General features: G+C 40.5%; 1 protein-coding gene across 1 annotated transcript in view; it reads left to right on the top strand.

Moving 5' to 3' along the window:
• LRP5 (LDL receptor related protein 5) overlaps window positions 1-20,185 on the top strand; it is a 164,686-nt gene that overhangs the window by 33,926 nt on the left and 110,575 nt on the right. The window contains 2 exon segments of the mRNA XM_077819867.1: window positions 13,555-13,951; window positions 14,495-14,666. Coding sequence (XP_077675993.1) covers window positions 13,555-13,951; window positions 14,495-14,666 — 569 coding nt within the window.

The following is a 20,185-nucleotide window of genomic DNA, read 5'->3' as shown; positions in this document are numbered from 1 at the left end:
CATTTTTAATGGTTGGTGTTTGCTCCAAAGTGAATTTTCTGTGGACGCGTAATACTTGGAATGTAATAATGATAACAATTTAAAAGTTATCTTCAAAGGATTGTATAAACATTAACCTCAATGGGCTCGTATGAGATACGGAAGTATTCTTCCCATTTTATAGAGAAGGAAACTAAGGTGCAGAGAAATTGTGACTTGTCCAAGGCCACACAGTGAGTCAGTGACAGCTGGGATTAGCACTCAGGAGTACTTGGTTACAGTAAATCCATTGCAGTAAGGCAGTAAATTTGCCCCCGGTGCCTGGGTGTTCTGAGGGAATCAACAATGTATCTACATATCTTCTCTGTGGCTAATTTTGTCCTTTCCCCCAAAGACTTTTTCCTTTAATAGAGTACTTTTATTGATTTACATGCTAATGGGTTTGACTACCAAACTTCTGTTGATCATGAGTTGGTTAGTGATGGGGGATGGTCGGGCCAATTTTAATACAGTGCTTACTTATTCTGAGTCAATAGGGCCCTATATTCCAACATGGAAAGGATGGGGAATTTTCATGTCTGTGCAGAACTTGAAGGTGATCTTTAGATTTTGCTGTATCCTTGACAAGGAGCATACCCCATTTCTGGTGCCCAAGTTTCTTTGGAGATTTCTTGCTGTGATTTGTTCAGGACTGGCATTAAAATTCTTTAAGAAGGGATGTTATTTCCTGGTTAGTGAAAACTTGTAGATGGGACTCTTGAATTGTATACCCAGATGTGTCGCCTCAAGTATATCACTTAATCTCTCGGAGTCAGTTTCCCCATCTTTAAAGCAGAGGTAATATTGACCAGCCAAACTCAGAGGGAGTTGAAATGTACTTGTTAAGTGCCGTGAGATCTTTGGATAAAAGGTGCTGTAGAAGTGCAAAGTATTATTACCCTTGTTTATGATTAATTATGGGTTAATGGTTGTGGCCATGAAAATTGTGCTAAGCACTTTGTCTGGTTTCTACCAATGACACTACATTCATTGGTACATTAATGCTAGTTTTGAATGAGTTTTAATGCATATATTCTCTAGACCTCCAATTAATGATGGGGCAGTCTTCTGGTTTTTGCCTCTGTCCATCACTAAAAATGGAAGAAGACAAAATAAATGGGATACCTCTTATTAAATGATTTAAAGATCATAGTGATAGGGTAATCCAGCCTCCTGGATTGTAATAGCTTTCCCTTGCTATGAGTGAAGCAGCTTTCTGTCATCTGAGTAAGTCATTCCATGTTGGTGACTTCATCAGATGTAATATTTGTTTGATACTGTCAAGGTTCTTCTCCCACTCTGAACTCTAGGGTACAGATGTGGGGACCTGCATGAAAACCTCCTAAGCTTACTTTTACCAGCTTAGGTTAAAACCTCCCCAAGGTACAAATTAATTTTATCCTTTGTCCTTGGAATATCCACTGCCACCACCAAACTCTAACTGGGTTTACTGGGAAGCATAGTTTGGACACGTCTTTCCCCCCAAAATCCTCCCAACCCTTGCACCCCACTTCCTGGGAAAGGTGTGGTAAAAATCCTCACCAATTTGCATAGGTGACCACAGATCCAAACCCTTGGATCTGAGAACAATGAAAAAGCATTCAGTTTTCTTACAAGAAGACTTTTAATAGAAATAGAAGTAAATAGAAGTAAAGGAATTACCTCTGTAAAATCAGGATGGTAGATACCTTACAGGGTAATTAGATTCAAAACATAGAGAATCCCTCTAGGCAAAACCTTAAGTTACAGAAAAGACACACAGACAGAAATAGTCATTCTATTCAGCACAATTCTTTTCTCAGCCATTTAAAAAAATCATAATCTAACACATACCTAGCTAGATTACTTACTAAAAGTTCTAAGACTCCGTTCCTGTTCTATCCCCGGCAAAAGCATCTTACCGACAGACACAGACCCTTTGTTTCTCTCCCTCCTCCCAGCTTTTGAAAGTATCTTGTCTCCTCATTGGTCATTTTGGTCAGGTGCCAGTGAGGTTACCTTTAGCTTCTTAACTCTTTACAGGTGAGAGGATTTTTCCTCTGGCCAAGAGGGATTTTAAAGGGGTTTACCCTTCCCTTGATATTTATGACAGATACCTTGTTTGTTTTTCTAATGAGTGTGTGCCATAACTGTTTCTGAAACGGAATTTGCAGGTTCAAGGAAAACAGCTACCCTAGATATTTGTTAATGAAGTAGTAAAAGTAACAGTGGACAAGGTTATTCATGTATAACATGCAAATGGAGCAGTTAATGAGCCATGTTTGTGCTCTGTATGGCCTTCCCTTGTCATAAGTGTTAATTTTCCCTGTGCCTATCTACATGTGATTTAGCCACGTCTAGTCCAAATGAGGGTACTTAGGACTCACTTTTTGTTAATTTTTATGCACTACTTTCCCCCTGAAGCTCTCATCCTCAGTCAGATAAACCAGGCAAGTGAATCTCCTGTCTTCTGTACTCTTATTGCTCCACCAGTTGGCTAAGAGGAAGTTCTCCTGCAGTGAGTGTCCTCAACCCAAATCAGCCACCTTCATTTAGTGAATCAGTGTTCCATTCACCCAGAGATTGAAGATAAATCAGATCTTCTGTACAGGGATATGTAGAGCTGCTGGTAAACACCATGGCAGACTTTCTCTTATGTGAAAAAAAAATCCTTTTATGTGGACTCCAGCTATTAGCACAGCTTGTTTCAGTTTTTCAAACGTTTTTCAATTAGGTGGAAAAGTCTAAGAACAATAATACTGGGGCCCTACACATAGATCCCAACACCAAAATAAAACCTCCTATCATAATCTCTGTTTTACTTCTCTCTTCCTGCAGTTGGACTGTTAAGAGCAGCTAACGATGAACTTCACTGTGCTGAATGTTGTCTTTGTTTTGAATATCAGCAAGATTATTAAATAGCATGGCTTTTTTTTTATTTTTATTTTTTTTTTACATTTCTCCTGATCTACATAGAATAACAAAGTTTGTTCTCTCGTGCATCATGCTTTGAAACTTTGCCAGGTAATTCATTGTGTTACTGGAACTAACAAGATCCTTTGCTCATCTGCGTGTGGTTTCTTGAAGTCTGGTTTGTTTATCTGGGGTGACGGGTGTCTGTACTTGGATGGCTAGTAAAAGATTTGCTGACAACCTAAGTATTCGTAATGAAATTTTAAAAATGTCACTTTCTTGTGTGTCAATGTAGAACTAAGCTTTTTCCTGTTTACAAGTTCTCTGTTTTCCCTAGCAAAAGAGTGATTGTGAAAGAAGTTCCTAGTAACTAGATTAGAGGGGGGAGAAGAAAATTTTAGGGGAAAAGAGACCCACAATGGAGCATTGTTCTATCCTGATTAGCAGACAGACAAATGGGAAAGGAATAGCATGGTGTTTTCTAGCATGGATTAGCAAAGGCAACCACTGCAGTCTACATTTGTTTAGGTTGGGTGAATAAATTGGAGCATTTGTTACTGTATTATAGATGTCTTGTCACTTGTCAAATGTGAAGTGGGCCAAGGGAAGAATAAAAAAGGCTCTTGTCGAGCTGGTGAGATGGGCTGCTTTGCTGCTGTCGGCTCTGATTGGAATTAATTTTGTAGATAGAATGCAGCTGCCATTTTCAGCATTGAAGCATGAATTTTTAATAACAGAAGCACAAAACAAAAAAATCCGAACAAACAATCTACCTACCATGGGTGTTAAATTTTAAAATTAATGGATTAAAGGAGTGGGGGAAGTGGAACTCCATCCACAGAACAAAAAAGATCCCTCTGGTCTGTTTCTACATGGCTTCTTGTTAACTACAAAGAGAGAATATAGTGTTTGGGGAACGAGAATAAATGACCAGAGCTGTGTGTTGGTTTTTTTAATTCCAGTATAGTTAGCATTTGTTTCTATATGCAAACCATTAAAATTCATGGGCTTGTATGGATGTTAGATTTACTCAAAAGTTGCACAGAAGTTTCTGCAGAAAGCTTCAGGGAGCAGGAAGCAAAAGAAAGACTCAAGAATAATAAACAGCTTAAAGTTATACCAGTTGGAAAAATAAAACAGAAATTTGAACTTAGGGCATTACAGATTCCTTCAAGGTAGAAATTTCAAAGGGATCCCAGTTTTTCTAATGTAAAAAAGTTATCCTACATGATTTTGCATTGTAAAATGTTTATATCAAATGTGTGTGGTGGTATGCATACATTCCTTCCTTTTTTCCTTGTGGGCTCTGGTTGATGGAGATCTTTATATATAGCATTACACCGTGGTTTCACTTGCTGTGTTTGACTTTAAGCCTGTATTGCAGCCTTATGTTTGAGTAGTTTGCATTTTGTATGTGAAAGCTTTTGTTTGTGTGATGCTGAACACATTCACGTTACAGTGGCTGGTAATCCTGTTAAGGGTTTCTTAGTTGTATGGTTATGAAAGTGATTAATTTGATGGTTGTTTTAAAGATTCATTTGATTAAATGCTGTAACATTTGAATGTATTTAGACTGTTTCTAATAGTGTAGACAGAATGTCTAGTAATACACATTCTGCAGTAGAGATGTTAGACTATAAAATGTATGTAGTGGTTTGTATTTTCAAAGCACTCTTCAGACGTTAATGCTGAAAGTGCCTCTGTAAAAGGGATAGGCACCCATTTTACAAATAAGATTACTGAGGGAAAAGAGGTGGTGTAATTTGCCCCAGGTCACAGAGGTAAAATTAGTCTGCTACTCCTAATCCTGTGCTTCAAGCCATAGGCTACGCCTCTCTCCCGCCTGTTTTTGCTAGCAGAAATTATTATTAAAAGAAAATACATGCATAATAGCACTTACTAAGCTTTTCACAGAGGATGTTCAGTGTATGCACAGATTTTGTAACGATCTTAGTACTGAATGCCTGGCCAAGAACAATTATTCTTTACCAGCTTTCAGTCGGTGTAGATAACTTGTTGAGAAACTTTAGTGGCACATGCTGCACTGCCTTCATCCACATATCTCTGTTGTCTAAGGACCTAGATACATGGCTGTTGGGAGGATGGTGACAGAGCAATGTGTCTTCATTAAGAGCAGATGTAGCACAGCAGCATGGATTGTCAAACAGCCAACGTATACGGGCCTAGCAGTTCACTTCAATAATGCCACCTAGTTCTCATTACCCTAAGGCAGAGAAAATTAAAGTGCATCAGAATTCTAGCATGTATTAGCATCAACCACTGTTGTGCTTTGACTGTACTGCATCAGATAATGGGGGTTTCTTTGTGGTCTGCCAGGTCAACAGAGAGAACAGTCCAGTGCTAAAGGAAATGGGAACTACACAAAAATGAGGAGGTTAGTTAGACAGAAATTAAAGGGAAACTATACAAAAAGAGGAACTACACAAATTAAAGGGTGCAGTGCCAAAAGTGAAATCTCTGCAAGTTGTGTGGAAACTTTTTAAAGACACCATAATAGAGGCTCAACTTAAATGTATACCCCAAATTAAAAAACATAATAAGAGAACCAAAAAAGAGCCACCGTGGCTAAACAACAAAGTAAAAGAAGCAGTGAGAGGCCAAAAGGCATCCTTTAAAAAGTGGAAATTAAATCCTAATGAGAAAAATAGAAAGGAGCATAAACTCTGGCAAATGAAGTGTAAAAATATAATTACGAAGGCCAAAAAAGAATTTGAAGAACAGCTAGCCAAAGACTCAAACAGTAATAGCAAAATTTTTTTTACATATATCAGAAGAAGGAAGCCTGCTAAACAGCCAGTGGGGCCACTGGCTGATCGAGATGCTAAAGGGGCACTCAAGGACGATAAGACCATTGCAAAGAAACTAAATGAATTATTTGCATCAGTCTTCACGGCTGAGGATGAGAGGGAGAGTCCCAAACCTGAGCCATTCTTTTTAGGTGACAGATCTGAGGAACTGTCCCCAATGGAGGTGTCATTAGAGGTGGTTGGGAACAAACTGATAAATTAAACAGCAGTAAGTCACCAGGACAAGATGGTATTCATCCAAGAGCTCTGAAGGAACTCAAACGTGAAATTGTAGAACTACTAACTGTAGTTTAAATCAGCTTCTGTACCAAATGACTGGAGGATAGCTAATGTGACTCCAATTTTTTAAAAGGGCTCCAGAGGTGATCCCGGCAATTACAGGCCTGTAAGGCTGACTTCAGTACTGGGCAAACTGGTTGAAACTATACTAAAGAACAATATTGTCAGACATATAGATGAACATAATTTGTTGAGGAAGAGTCAACATGGTTTTAGTAAAGGGAAATCATGCCTCACCAATCTACTAGAATTCTTTGAGGGGGTCAACAAGCAGTGTACCAAGGGGATCCAGTGGGTACAGTGTACTTAGATTTTCAGAAAGCCTTCGACAAGGTCCCTCACCAAAGGCTCTTACGCAAAGTAAGCTGCCACGGGATAAGAGGGATTTGTAACTGGTTAAAAGATAGGAAACAAAGGGTCGCTATAAATGGTCAGTTTTCAGAATGGAGAGAGGTAAATAGTGGTGTCTCCCAGGGGTCTGTACTGGGACCAGTCCTATTCGACATATTCATAAATGATCTGGAAAAAGGAGTAAACAGTGAGGTGCAAAATTTGCAGATGATGCAAAATTACTAAAGATAGTTAAGACCCAGGCAGACTGCGAAGGGCTACAAAAGGATCTCTCAAAACTGGGTGACTGGGCAAAAAAATGGCAGATGAAATTTAATGTCGATAAATGCAAAGTAATGCACATTGGAAAGCATAATCCCAACTATACATATAAAATGATGGGGTCTAAATTAGCTGTTACCACTCAAGAAAGATATCTTGGAGTCATTGTGGATAGTTCTCTGAAAATATCCACTCAGTGTGCAGCGGCAATCAAAAAAGTGAACAGAATGCTGGGACTAATTAAGAAAGGGATAGATAATAAAACAGAAAATATCATGTTGCCTCTCTATAAATCCATGGGCACCCACATCTTGAATACTGCATGCAGATGTGGTCGCCCAATCTCAAAAAAGAGATATTGGAATTGGAAAAGGTTGAGAAAAGGGCAACAAAAATGATTAGGGGTATGGAACGGCTTCCGTATGAGGAGAGATTAATAAGACTGGGACTTTTCAGCTTAGAAAAGAGACTGCTAAGGGGAGATGTGATTGAGGTCTATAAAATCGTGGCTGGCGTAGAGAAAGTAGATAAGGAAGTGTTGTTTACTACTTCTCATAACACAAGAACTAGGGGTCACCAAATGAAATTAATAGGCAGCAGGTTTAAAAGAAATAAAAGGAAGTATTTCTTCACACAACGTACAGAGAACCTGTGGAACTCCTTGCCAGAGGATGTTGTGAAGGCCAAGACCATAACAGGGTTCAAAAAAGAAATAGATAAATTCATGGAGGATAGGTCCATCAATGGGTGTTAGCGAGGATGGACAAGAATGGTGTCCCTAGCGTCTGTTTGCCAGAAGCTGGGAATGAGTGACAGGGGATGGATCACTTGATGATTACCTGTTTTGTTCATTCCCTCTGGGACACCTGGCACTGGCCACTGTCGGAAGACAGGATACTGGGCTAGATGGACCTTTGGTCTGACCTAGTAGGGTCATTCTTATGTTCATGACTGTACAGTTCTAATGCCCAAATTCTAATGTCCAAATTTTTTATTTTCTCATGTGCCTTCTCTGAATACCACCTGTGGCAGAACCAGTGTGGAGCATCTTGAGAGTTTAATAAATAGTACAGCCCAGGCAGTTGAGTATGAAAGGGACCCTATTCCTTCTCAGAAGCATGGGATCATCTTGGAGTTGCCATGCAGCTGGTGGGGACGAAGGTGCAGTGGCTGTCCGAATACTGTCCCATCCAGTCAGAGTTAATGCAGCCATTACTGCATCTATCTGTGTGTGAGAGAGAAAGGATAGATTGGGCAAGAACCTGTAAGTGGGACTGGGAGGATAACGGAGTCCTCACTGCCTTGGGGAGCTGAAGACTGCTTTGGTGGTGTTTATAGATTTTAAGGCCAGAAGGAGACCATTGTGCTCACCTAGTGTTTGTTTTCATATACAGCTCTACAGTGACACAGCTGCACTAGTAGCCCTTTAGTGAAGATTCTACTACGCTGACAGGAGAGTTTCTCCTATCAGCATAGTTAATGCACCTCCCCAAGAGGCAGTAGCTATGTCTACAAGAGAAACTCTCCCGTAAACATAATGCTGTCTACTCGGGGGTTTAGGTCGGTGTAACTGTGTCACTCCAGGGGGTGGATTTTAGGTCTGTTGGGTAGACCTGGACCTAGCCTGACCTCCTGCATAATGCTGGCCAGAGAACTTCTCCCAGAAATTCCTGAATCAAGCCCATTCAACCTTGATCCAGTTCACTGTGGAGAGAGAAAAACAGAAGAGAACTAAGGTGAAAATGCAATCAATTATGTGACGAGGCTACACTGCCAGATTAGATTAGTCTGTTTATATCTGTGTACAATGATGTCCAATATTGCAGTCTCTTAGAAATGCATATAATATCCCTCTCTACTACATGATCAGTTATCAAATGCATATTCAGTGCCCTTCTGCTTTCCATTAAATGTGCTTCAATATTATTTAAGGTTTCAGAGTAGCAGCCATGTTAGTCTGTATTCACAAAAAAAAAAAGGAGTACTTGTGGCACCTTAGAGACTAACCAATTTATTTGAACATAAGCTTTCGTGAGCTACAGCTCGCTTCATCGGATCTGATGAAGTGAGCTGTAGCTCACGAAAGCTTATGCTCAAATAAATTGGTTAGTCTCTAAGGTGCCACAAATCCTCCTTTTCTTTTTGCAAATATTATTTAAGGAGATCAGGGTGATTATGGACACATTAATGTAATTAAAAGTGGAATGGAGAGACTCTGATGTGAATTTGTAAGGGCTTTGTGTGACAGAGCAGCTGATGTTTGCCGCAAAAACCTCTACTGGTTTTTGAAGCAGTGGAGTTGAGAATTTCTTCAATAAAAATGTAATATTTCAGTATTATAATCCAACAGATTTATTCTAGTATTTTGTAAGGCTAACTGTTGAGTTTTTAAACAGGATTTTTACTTAATTTACATTGAATGTAGTATTTAACTTTGATTCCCCACAAGTCAAAATTTCAAATCAGTACTTTGAGGCAAGTAATTAAATGGGCCTTGATTTAGACCCTGACGTAAACAAAGCTATATGCCTCTGCTGTTGAAGCATGCACTCCGCTCTCCACTGTTACAGCTTGCAGCCCTGTGTCACAGGGTGTTGTCTTTTGTGCTAATGCCTTTTTATTTGTTGGCTATCAGGGTGCAAACTGTCTTTATCGTGGGCCTTAGGGCCATTCTCTATCTTGTTTTTAATTTCTCACAGATTGGGGACTCCATTTCAAAAATAGCACCTGTGGGGAATATGGATAGTAAGGGAAACAGGAGAGGGAATTTTTTTTTTTTTTTTAATTATTGTATGGGACTTGGGAGACCTGGGTTCCGTAGCCTACTCTGCCATTGTCAGACTGAGACATCTTTGGCAAATTGTTGAATCTTTGTGTGTTTCTCTTTCCCCTCCCACCTTTGTCTCGTCCATTTAGATTGTAAGCACTTTGAGGCAGAGGACTGTCTTTTATCATGTGTTTGTACAGAACCTAGCACAGTGGGTGCCTGATCTCAGTTGGGACCTGTAGGGGCTATTGTAATACATACAAATAATAAACAAAAATAAAACCAAAAATGTTACAGGAAATGTAAAAATATAGGCTTGAAAAGAAACCATGAAGTACTTGGGTATTACTCTCCATTGCAGTTGTAAATAAGGCTCATTTACAATTTTGATGTTTATCCATTTCTGTTCAACATTGCAGTCTTTCATATTTCTAAAATTAACAAGACTGTTTGTTGACCTATTTTCTAATCCAACATCAGAGATGTCAGCATAGCTCCGAGACGGGTGTTTATTGGGTAATCCTTGAGACATTGGAGAATAAAATCACAAACTTTGGACTTTTTTGTGGTGCCATTATCAAAATAGAAGATTTTATTTTTAAAACGACACTTAAAATCTGGATGCCTTTGCATATTTGAATATAAAGATTGCCATGAAGTAGTTGACAACTGCACCTTTTATGAATGTTCATTGCCCTCATACGGGGTTAATATTTATATATAAGGTAACTTGTCTTTATATATAGCGCTGGCTAAGAGGAACAGTTGTACAGGATGTATAGACAATTAATTTGACTTCCATCTGCTGCTGATCTGTATTTGTACAAGTTTGCTGATTTATTTTCTCTGATGATGTTTCAAGTGGTCCACCATTTTAAGCATGATTTAGAATATCAAATAACCTTTAGGATATTTCAGTGTTTATTTTAGCAAAGGGTCTCTCTTTCCAGGAGATTGGTAAAATATTTAAGAACGAATACTGTGTCCAGCGCCAGCAATCCCTTTTAATCATCACAAGAACGTGTTGTTTCTTTCAAGAAGGAAAGCTTAAATACCCTGTTTCTCCTTGCTAGGTTCAGGGGAAAAAAAGTGGCTTCTTAAGGTGACACATCACCTAGAACTGCTGTTCCCCTGGTCTGGCCAAAAAGTGACCCCCTTTTAATGTATCCTAATAAGCTACCACAAGCTTAAAACTTGAGAAGCTAGAATTCTGCCATGTGTTACAATGAAATATTTGTATTCTGCTTTGGTAGCCTTTGGAGCCAACAAAATCAGTCTTCAGGAAATCTGATGGCAAATGTCTGTCTTGAGGTGGGAAGGAGAGGCTCTCCACAACTGAGCTTACGATTTCCCCCCACTTCATTGTGCTCGCAATCATTAAAGCCTTCCTTCAACCCAGGCCTTCCTTCAGAGCCTCAGCAGAACTCTGAGGGTTGTTTAGAGGTCACAGGAGATATTCCCTATCTCTTTCCTTCCCCTACCCCCAAAATCACTTTCTCCACCCCCAGCCTTGAGTGCATTTTCTCCTCAGTGCTTTTATACCTTCCTCGCTAGGGCGTTCAGGTACCAAATTGTGATTACCAAACTCAAAAGCAAGTGACAGTGCAACTAGACCTCTGAGTTGCCTGTGAATTTGGTGTGACTTGTGACAGATACCCTTTGAATGACTGCATGTTTCTTATGTGTTGGCCTCACATGTCAGGGTAAAACTGTGTCTTAGAGAATAGCTGTGAGGATTAGCACTCAGGTACCACGGTGATGAGCATGTTATAAGAACCTGTATAAAATAGTATTTGAAGTACCGTTTTCCAAGAGGGACTGGGGTGGCTCAGGGGATTCACTTCTAGGATTCAGAGTAGCAGCCGTGTTAGTCTGGATTTGCAAAAAGAAAAGGAGGACTTGTGGCACCTTAGAGACTAACAAATTTATTTGAGCATAAGCTTTCGTGAGCTACAGCTCACTTCATCGGATGCATTTGGCTTCGAGGATTGCCTCTTTAAGCACAGCCCTGGCTGGTAGTGATTGAAGGTTACTATCTGTTGGTCTTTCAGTGGCCTGTATGAAATGGAATTGATGGTTGTAGGCCAGTTCCCTTTTGGCAGGTGTCAAGACATGAAAACCATCTCGACAATTGGCAACTGCAGCAGAAAACTAAGCAGTGAACTGGTTATTTAGAAGGAACTAGATATTCTCTCACCTCAAAGTTGTCCCTGTGGATCAAGATGAATTGTTGGGGCCACATGGGGAGGTTTGCCCTGCTCCTATACATGCCCGACCTGTTCTATGGACAAATGGAGAAGTTCAGTCTCCAGGATGGCTGTTTTGGCACCTTCTTCACCAGCAATAAAGCTTTGTGCATGCCCCTGCACGCACACAGTCCTGCCGCCTAAAAAGTCAGATTCAGACCATCTTCAGGCAAGTCGGATGTACTTGCAGTAGTTGTGACTTGATCTCCCATTTGGCTGTCTGAAGCAAAGAAAAGCATTAATGTACTGTACTTTTATTAGGAAATCCCAAGACTTATGTTCCTTCTATCATTTCCTGTATAGTATGTAGTGGTGTGTGAAAACTGTGCGTAATGCACTCATTCAGCTATAGGACAAGGCTTGGTCAGTTGAGAGTTTTGTGGAATATGATAAAATGTCTAGACATATTCCTGATTTTTTTCGTTTTGTTTTAGCAAAGGAAATAATACTCTTTCATTATTAACTTGGTTTAATATAAATTTTCCACCCCTTGTGCTTTTTCCTTTCCTGACAAGGAATAAAGTGATTTCCAGATGAAACCCATTTCATTTTGCTGGTCTGAAAAACTCAAATTCATGTTTATTTTGGTACTTAGTCTCACAGTTCAGGGCAAATGCACCTATGTTTCCCCTTATGGTATGTCTACACTGCAATGTAAGCCCAGGGTTAGTAACACGTCCCGGGTTTGTTAACCTGGGGCTTGAACGTCTACATTCCTTTGGAATCCCATTAGGAATTGTTGAACCCTAGGGCTCCAGTGTCTACACTCCATTATGCGGGCCTGAGTCCAACCACCCATATCCCAGACTTCCTAGCGTTTTCCCAAAATGTGACTGCTCTTGCCCTTTGTTCATGGTGCAGTGTGGGAAAACTTGACTGTCCAGAGGACAAAGAAAGTTGGCCTGTGGAACTGTGGGATACTTTTGGCAGACTCCCAGAGCATGATTCCAGTGGAGCTGGGTCTACGCTGCAAAAAAATAGAACACAAACCCTGCGAACCCACCTTGACTTAGGCTTGGACCCTAAAATGGATTTTGGCAGGCCCAGTTCTTTCAACCCTACCCTAAGGATTAACACCCTCTGTGAACCAGGGGTCCTGTCTATTTGCTGGACCAGGAAGAAGGCCCTGAACCAGTTTAAAACCAGACTATTTATCCAAAACCCTTTATTCATCCAAAACCTAGTACATGCATACCTTTCCAAGGGGGTGGCTTCTCTGAAGATGTTACAACCTGTGTGAATTGGTCTAATCACCCCCTGCTCATCTCCTATTTGTCCTTCCCATGGAAATACAAACAGTTTCACATATTCCACATACACAATTGTATTTTTAATACAATGGATCCCAAAGGTATTAACCTAATTCAATAAAGTTAATTCAGGAAATTGATAGTCTGTCACACTTAGGAAAATAGGAGTTGATGTAAGAGGCAGACTTCCAAGGCTGGCTCCAGGGAGCATCCGTTCAGAAGTGCAGCTTGGTTTGGAGGGGATGGTAGTAGCAGCTTCAATGCAACACCACTCCCAGCTCTGTTGCACCCGTGCAGCATGGGTCCCTACACCATGGCCCACCGAGTTCTCCAGTGCAGCAAGTTCCCATTTGGCAGGTGTCAAGTGTGGAACTCTAGCCTGTGGCACGTGGGGTTGTATCTCTGCCTTAAGCCTGAGGCAAATTAGGTGTGGTTCTAAGGGGTACTGGCAAGTTGCTAATGTGTGTCCCGTTACCTGGGCAACATTTGGGCACCCCTAATGTGAGGTACACCTCTCAGTGTTTTGATGCCAGTACTCCGTTGTTTTCTGTGTGGCAATTCTTCTCTGTCATCAAGCTGCGACATTATGGTTTAAATATGTTTGTGACAGGTGAAGGAGAACTCTATAGTTGCAAAATTACAGTGTTAATGCTCTTTCGCAGGTGCTGAGGAAGTCTTGCTGCTCGCTAGAAGGACAGATTTGCGAAGAATCTCCTTGGACATGCCAGACTTCACTGATATTATTCTGCAGATAGACAATATCAGGCATGCGATTGCAATAGACTATGATCCTGTTGAGGGCTACATATACTGGACTGACGATGATGTCCGGGCTATTCGTCGGGCTTACCTTGATGGTTCTGGAGCACAGACCCTAGTGACCACAGAAATTAATCATCCTGATGGCATAGCAGTGGACTGGGTGGCAAGGAACCTGTACTGGACTGACACAGGAACAGATCGCATTGAAGTAACCCGACTGAATGGGACATCCAGAAAGATCCTTATATCGGAAAATCTAGATGAACCCAGAGCGATAGTGCTAAATCCTGTGATGGGGTGAGTTTTTTGCTTTTTGTTCCTCCCCTCTTGTGGTGGATTTTTCTAAGAGCTTGTAACCCCATCTTCAGTTCTCTGAGACTGTAAGAAATAGCAGATTATCAGATGTTGGACATATTAGCCAGAGAACATATGTGCTAGCGCTCCTTGTCTCCTGTCAAAATCATTGCTTTTCTCCCTGTCCCACCCTCTCCAGCACCACTGATGTGCACATACGTAACCACCAGACATCACAAGCTTCTGTACCACAGAACTTTGCATAGCCTGTTTGGTTGAATTGTGTCAGTCTTTCCTTTATCTCCTTGTTTTATAGATGGTACTAAAGAAAGGCACCACTGCCCATCGTGAGGAACCTGTTTTTTTAATGCTCAGACCTTAGGTCAATGTCACTACCTGACTTCCAGGGGAGTTAATTAGTCTGATTACTACTCCTGAGACTAATGGGAAAGAGTTTTCTCACCAGCTGGAACAAATCCCCAATCTTAATAGCAGAGGCATACTGTAATCATACGCAATATGCATTTAAAGCTTTTTTTCCTACAGCTACATGTATTGGACAGACTGGGGTGAAAATCCAAAGATCGAGTGTGCTTATCTGGATGGCTCTGAGAGGAGGGTCCTAGTGAACAGTTCTCTAGGTTGGCCTAATGGCTTGGCACTGGATCTTGAAGAAGACAAACTCTACTGGGGAGATGCAAAGACAGACAAAATTGAAGTAAGTAATAAACATAAATTGTGTATTTCCAGACAACTAAGGTAAGAACTATCTTTTCTGTGCAAGTTGAAGACTTGGACTTCGGAGGGGTCCGCTGTCCCATCGATATAAAAACATATCTGTGACAGAGCTTGACACTTTATTTTTTCCTTAAAAAAGGAACTGCATATTTGTTTTTGAGAACTGTGTTCTGAACTGGCTAAGTACTCCGGTACCAAACACCATCACAGTGCTGTGCCATCGTGCAAGCAAGGGAAAAGAAACTGAAATTTACCACTAGTGCACAGTTACCAAGCATAATACATTGCTTTTAATGTCAGAGGGTGTGCCTGAGAGTCTTGCAAACAGAGAAGCATGCTTGAGTAAGAAAACCATTTTTGAGTTGGCCTTGGTTGTTGGAATAGTTGTGTTTGAAGTGCTAGATGCAGAGTGCCTAATTGAACACTTGTGTGGCGCAAGGTGGATGGAAGGCCTTGAAGGGCCATATTTCACAGCATCTATGACGGCAGTATCCAGGTGTATTTTTACTTGCTCCAACCTGAAAGTGTTAGACAGAAAAGGGATTGTTTCTAATGTACTATGATGTTTGAAAATCCATTCTTCTGACTGGCTACATAGAAGTCCATGCAGAGACCATAGCAGTTCAGCAAGTGGGGAGGGACTGAAAGCAAGGGAAAATCTTCCATATTGAAATATACATAATTATGCAGTTTATTTTTGACAGACTCCTTAATAGGTGAAAACATGTGAAACTGATAGACTATTCTGTGATTATTTTTCCAAGAAGCAACATTATTAAAAACTAATGCAATACATTCAACCCACTCTGTTAAATACAGTAGAAAAGGCTTATGTTTGGACAGCATGGAGACCTCTGTACAAAGTGTAGTAATGTATATATCCAGTTGTAAGGAAAAGCTCACAGGAAGGAGGCCGCTGAGCACTTATACAAGTGATCCTTTCAGACAGAGAATCATTGCTTAACATTTGAGAATTGGTAAAAGCAGGATTCTAAGGAGTCATGGTTGATGGGCTTTGGCTTGCAGATTGACAGGATTGAGTTTAACTAGCAAGACACACTTTCTGCAGTTGAAAAACTCAAGGATCTCAGTGTGGAGGAGACCTGGAATTACTTTGTCAAAGTTGCAAAAATTGCCTGAAGCCAGCATCCCAAGCAAGGGGAAAAAATTTGTAGGGGAGGGTTGCAGATCAAACTGGATGAACAAGCATGTCAAACGGGTATTAAGAAAAAGCAGAAAGGTTACAAGGAATGAAGCAGCAGGGAAAGCTACCTCTTGGAAGTCAGAAAATGTAGGGAACAAGGGGAAACTGCCAAAAGTCAAGCAAAGCTGGACCTTGCAAAGGAAATTAAAACCAATAGTAAAAGGTTCCTTAGTCATATAAATAAAAAGAAAACAAGGAAAGAAGTGGGACCGCTAAGAACTGACAATGGGGGTGGAGATTAAAGATAATCGAGGTCTGGCCTAACACCTAAACATATACTTTGCCTCAGTTTTTCATGAGGGTAATGAGGAGCTTGGAGGTAGAGTGGCTGAAGGGAGGCAGAGTGGCTGAAGGGAATCAGAATATAGAAGTAGAAATTATCACATCTAAGGTGGAAGTAAAACTCAAAACAGTTTAATGGGACCAAATCGGGGTCCCAGATAATCTGCATCCAAGAATGTTAAAAGAACTGGCACATGAAATTGAAAGCCCAGTAGCAAGGATTGTTAATGAATCTGTAAACTTGGGAATTGTACCCTATGACTGAAAAACTACAAATATATTACCTCTATTTAAGAAAGGGGGGAGGGAAGTGATCCTGAAAACTACAGGCCCATTAGTTTGACCACAAGTATATGCAAGGTTTTAGAACAAATTTTGAGTTTGTGTAGTGTTAAGGACATAATGGTAAAGAGTAATTGGGATACAACACAACATAGATTTACCAAAGTAGATCGTGCCAGACCATCCTGAGCTCTTTGAGAAGATAACCGATTTTCTAGACAAAGGAAATACAGTAGATTTAATTTACCTAGATTTCAGTAAGGCATTTGATACAGTTCCCCATGGGAAATTATTAGTTAAATTGGAGAAGATGGGGATTAATATGAGAATTAAAAGGTGAGTAAGGAACTGGTTAAAAGGGAGCCTACAACAGATCATGCTGAAAGATGAACTGTGAAGCAGGAGGGAGGTTATTAGTGGAGTTCCTCAAGGATCAGTTTTGGGACGGATCTTATTTAACATTTTCATTAATGACCTTGGCACAAAAAGTGGGAGTGTGCAAATAAAATCTGTGGATGTCACAAAGTTGTGAGGTACAGAAGAGAACTGGAATATCCTACAAGAAGATTTCGGCAACCTTGAAAACTGGAGTAATAGAAATGGGATGAAATTTAATAGTGCTAAGTGCAGGGTCATGCTCTTAGGGACTAACAATGACAGCTTTTGCTATAAGATGGGGATGTGTCAATTGGAAGTGACAGAGGGGGAGAAAGACCTGTGTGTACAGGTTGATCACAACATGACTATGAGCCACCAATGTGATGTGGCTGTGAGAAAGGCTAATGTAATTCTAGGATGCATCAGGCCAAGTATTTCCAGTAGAGATAAAAAAGTGGCATTACCATTATACATTACACTGATGAGACCTCATCTGGAATACTGTGTACAGTTCTGGTCTCCCAGTCTGAATTCATCTTTATTAAACATGGAACAGGTGCAGAGAAGGGCTACTAGAATGATTAGAGAAATGGAAAACCTGCCTTATGAGAGGATACTTAAGGAGCTTGACTTGTTTAGCCTAACAAATTAAGGCTGAGGGGAGATATGATTACTCTCTATAAATACATCAGAAGGATAAACACCAGGGAGGGAGAGGAGTTATTTATGCTAGCGGCCAAAGTTGGCACAAGAACACATGGATATAAACTGGCCATCAATAAGTTTAAGCTTGAAATTAGAATTAGATGGTTTCTAACTATTAGAGGAGTGATGTTCTGGAACAGCCTTCCAAGGGGAGCAGTGGGGGCAAAATACCTAACTGGCTTCAAGACTGAGCTTGATAAGTACACAGAGAGGATGGTATGAAATTACCTAAAACGACACGTGGCCCATCCGTGACTGCTAATAGCAAATATCTACAGTGGTTGGAGATGGGACACTAGATGAGGCGGGTTACTACAGGGAATTCTTTCCCAAGTGTCTGGCTGGTGAGTCTTGCCCACGTGCTCAAGGTCTAACTGATCACCTTATTTGGGGTAGGGAAGGAAATTTTCCTCAGATCAGATTGGTAGAGACCCTCTGGGCTTTTCATCTTTCTCTGCAGCATGGGGCATGAGTCACTTGCTGGTTTGAACTAGAATAAATGGTGGATTCTCTGTAACTTGAAGTCTTTAACTCAACCAGAGGTTATGGGCCTATTACAGGAGTGGGTGGGTGAGGTCCTGTCGCCTGTGATATGCAGGAAGTCAAACTAGATGATCATGATGGTCTCTTCTGGCCTTAATGTCTGAGTTTGAGTCTGAGACTGCAACCCGAGGCCCAGTCCGAGAGTGGGAGAATAGTGTGATTCCACCCTGACAGAGGTGATGGCTAGATGCCTGAGACCAAAGAGGGGGGTGCAGTCAGAGAGACTGAGTGAGGTCAGAAGCAGTTACCCTTGTAACTGATACATAGTATACAGAGTTTAGAATGCAGGAGTTCCAATCCTGGCTCTGATATGACTTGTGTGGTCTAAAGCAAGTCACTTGTTGATAATCTTGTTGTGTATGTGTTCCTGCCTGAACTGGCTAAAGTAATATTTAGCAATATAGCCATTTCCAGACTGGGTCAGACCCATAAGAATGGCCACACTGGGTCAGACCAAAGGTCCATCTAGCCCAGTATCCTGTCTTCCAACAGTGGCCAATGCCAGATGCCCCAGAGGGAATGAACAGAACAGGTAATCATCAAGTGACCCATCCTCTGTTGCCCATTCCCAGCTTCCCAGGATCCATCTTTTCCAGTATGCTGACTCCAACAGTGACCGGTGCCAGCTACTTTAGAAGAAAATACAAGAAACCCTATAGTAACTACTATGGAATAACTTGCCTTAGGAAAAATTTCTTCTAAATCCCCCAATAATTAAAGATTGGTTTCTGCTCTGAAATAATTTTATATTCCTTCCAAAATTCTTGTTTTGAAAAATCCTTATAAGTCTGGCTATTCTTGTTAACCATATCAATATTCTTTTTGAGTCTTGCTATGCTCTTGGCCTCAATGGCATCTTGTGCCAATGAGTTCCACCAGCTAATCATTCGGGGTCTTCAGTACAAAGTACTTCCAAAAGAATGTTAGGAAAATAGTTTGAAAATTAAAGGCATTTAATAATTATTATTAATTAATATTATCTTTGAATTCTCCAGGGGATTCAAAATGGTTTCAAAGTAAGATCTTTAGGTGGGGGAGAGGAAAAACTTAATGAATTTTAATTAACTGATAAACAGAATTACAAAAACAGAAAGTCAGTCAGAACTCAGCCCACACGGTTGGAGAGAAAATTGTCTACATTTTCCAAAAATCAGTTGTTTTCTTTCTTAAAATTTGATTTAGTTCTCTCTGAAAGAAGTCATTGACTGGGTGCTTGTTGTAGCAGTCTCAAATTTCTGTACAGAAGCCCAGGAAAAGCAATATAAAAACTGGATCGTTGCCAGGGTCTGTGATGTCCGTTAGGCCTTCAGGTCATGCAATGAAGTAATACCTGCAGCATTCTTGGATGTACACAGTCTGAGGCACTCTGTGGTAGGTGTAATGTCTAGGGTTATTGTGCTCAGAAAAATTGGAACCAAAGTTGTCCCCTAGCTCCAAAAATTCAATTTTAATACTCAGCATTGGCTAAATAATGAGATTCTTATAGTGGAACAATCCTTTCCCCTCCTTAACTTTCAGCTCCTGAAGCAATTAACATTCCAGTTTCCACCTTTATGGATGGAATATAGTTGTGGAACCTATTTAAAATGAAAATGCTGGATTTTAAATCAACTCTTTCAGTGCATTGGAGTGTATTGGTTGGCCCGCTGTTAATACTTCAGAAAAACAGAGAAGCCAGTATAAAATATAAGGGTTTTTTCCCTTGGTTTTTCTTTCTACTAATATTATAGAAGGAAACGAAGTAAAATTTGAATGTAGTGCACACATGGTTCACCTAATCCATCCTATGCAAGGATAGCTGCTTTTTGCAAGGCAATGATATATGCAGATATATGTATAACTAGATCTCTATCCAACCCAGAGTTAAATGTGTGAACAGAGTGCACTCCATCTCAGTGTTGCTATGTATCATATTCCACATGTTAATGACAGCTCTGCATGGGTGGGGGGAAGCACCCTTTCTGATGTCTAATTTAAACTCCTCTTCCTCCATTCTCTGTTTTTGCACCTAGAGTTCACCTTTAGAACATACCATGAACAGATTCCTCCCCAGGTCTTTATGGAACTAGCTCAAGTGACTGTACAGCTGGGAGAGAAAAAGTTCC

This window comes from Eretmochelys imbricata, chromosome 6 (genome assembly GCF_965152235.1).
Source record: "Eretmochelys imbricata isolate rEreImb1 chromosome 6, rEreImb1.hap1, whole genome shotgun sequence".
NCBI lineage: Eukaryota > Metazoa > Chordata > Testudines > Cheloniidae > Eretmochelys > Eretmochelys imbricata.
The sequence above is the reverse complement of the archived record's forward strand: the minus strand, read 5'-3'. Positions and strand labels throughout refer to the sequence as shown.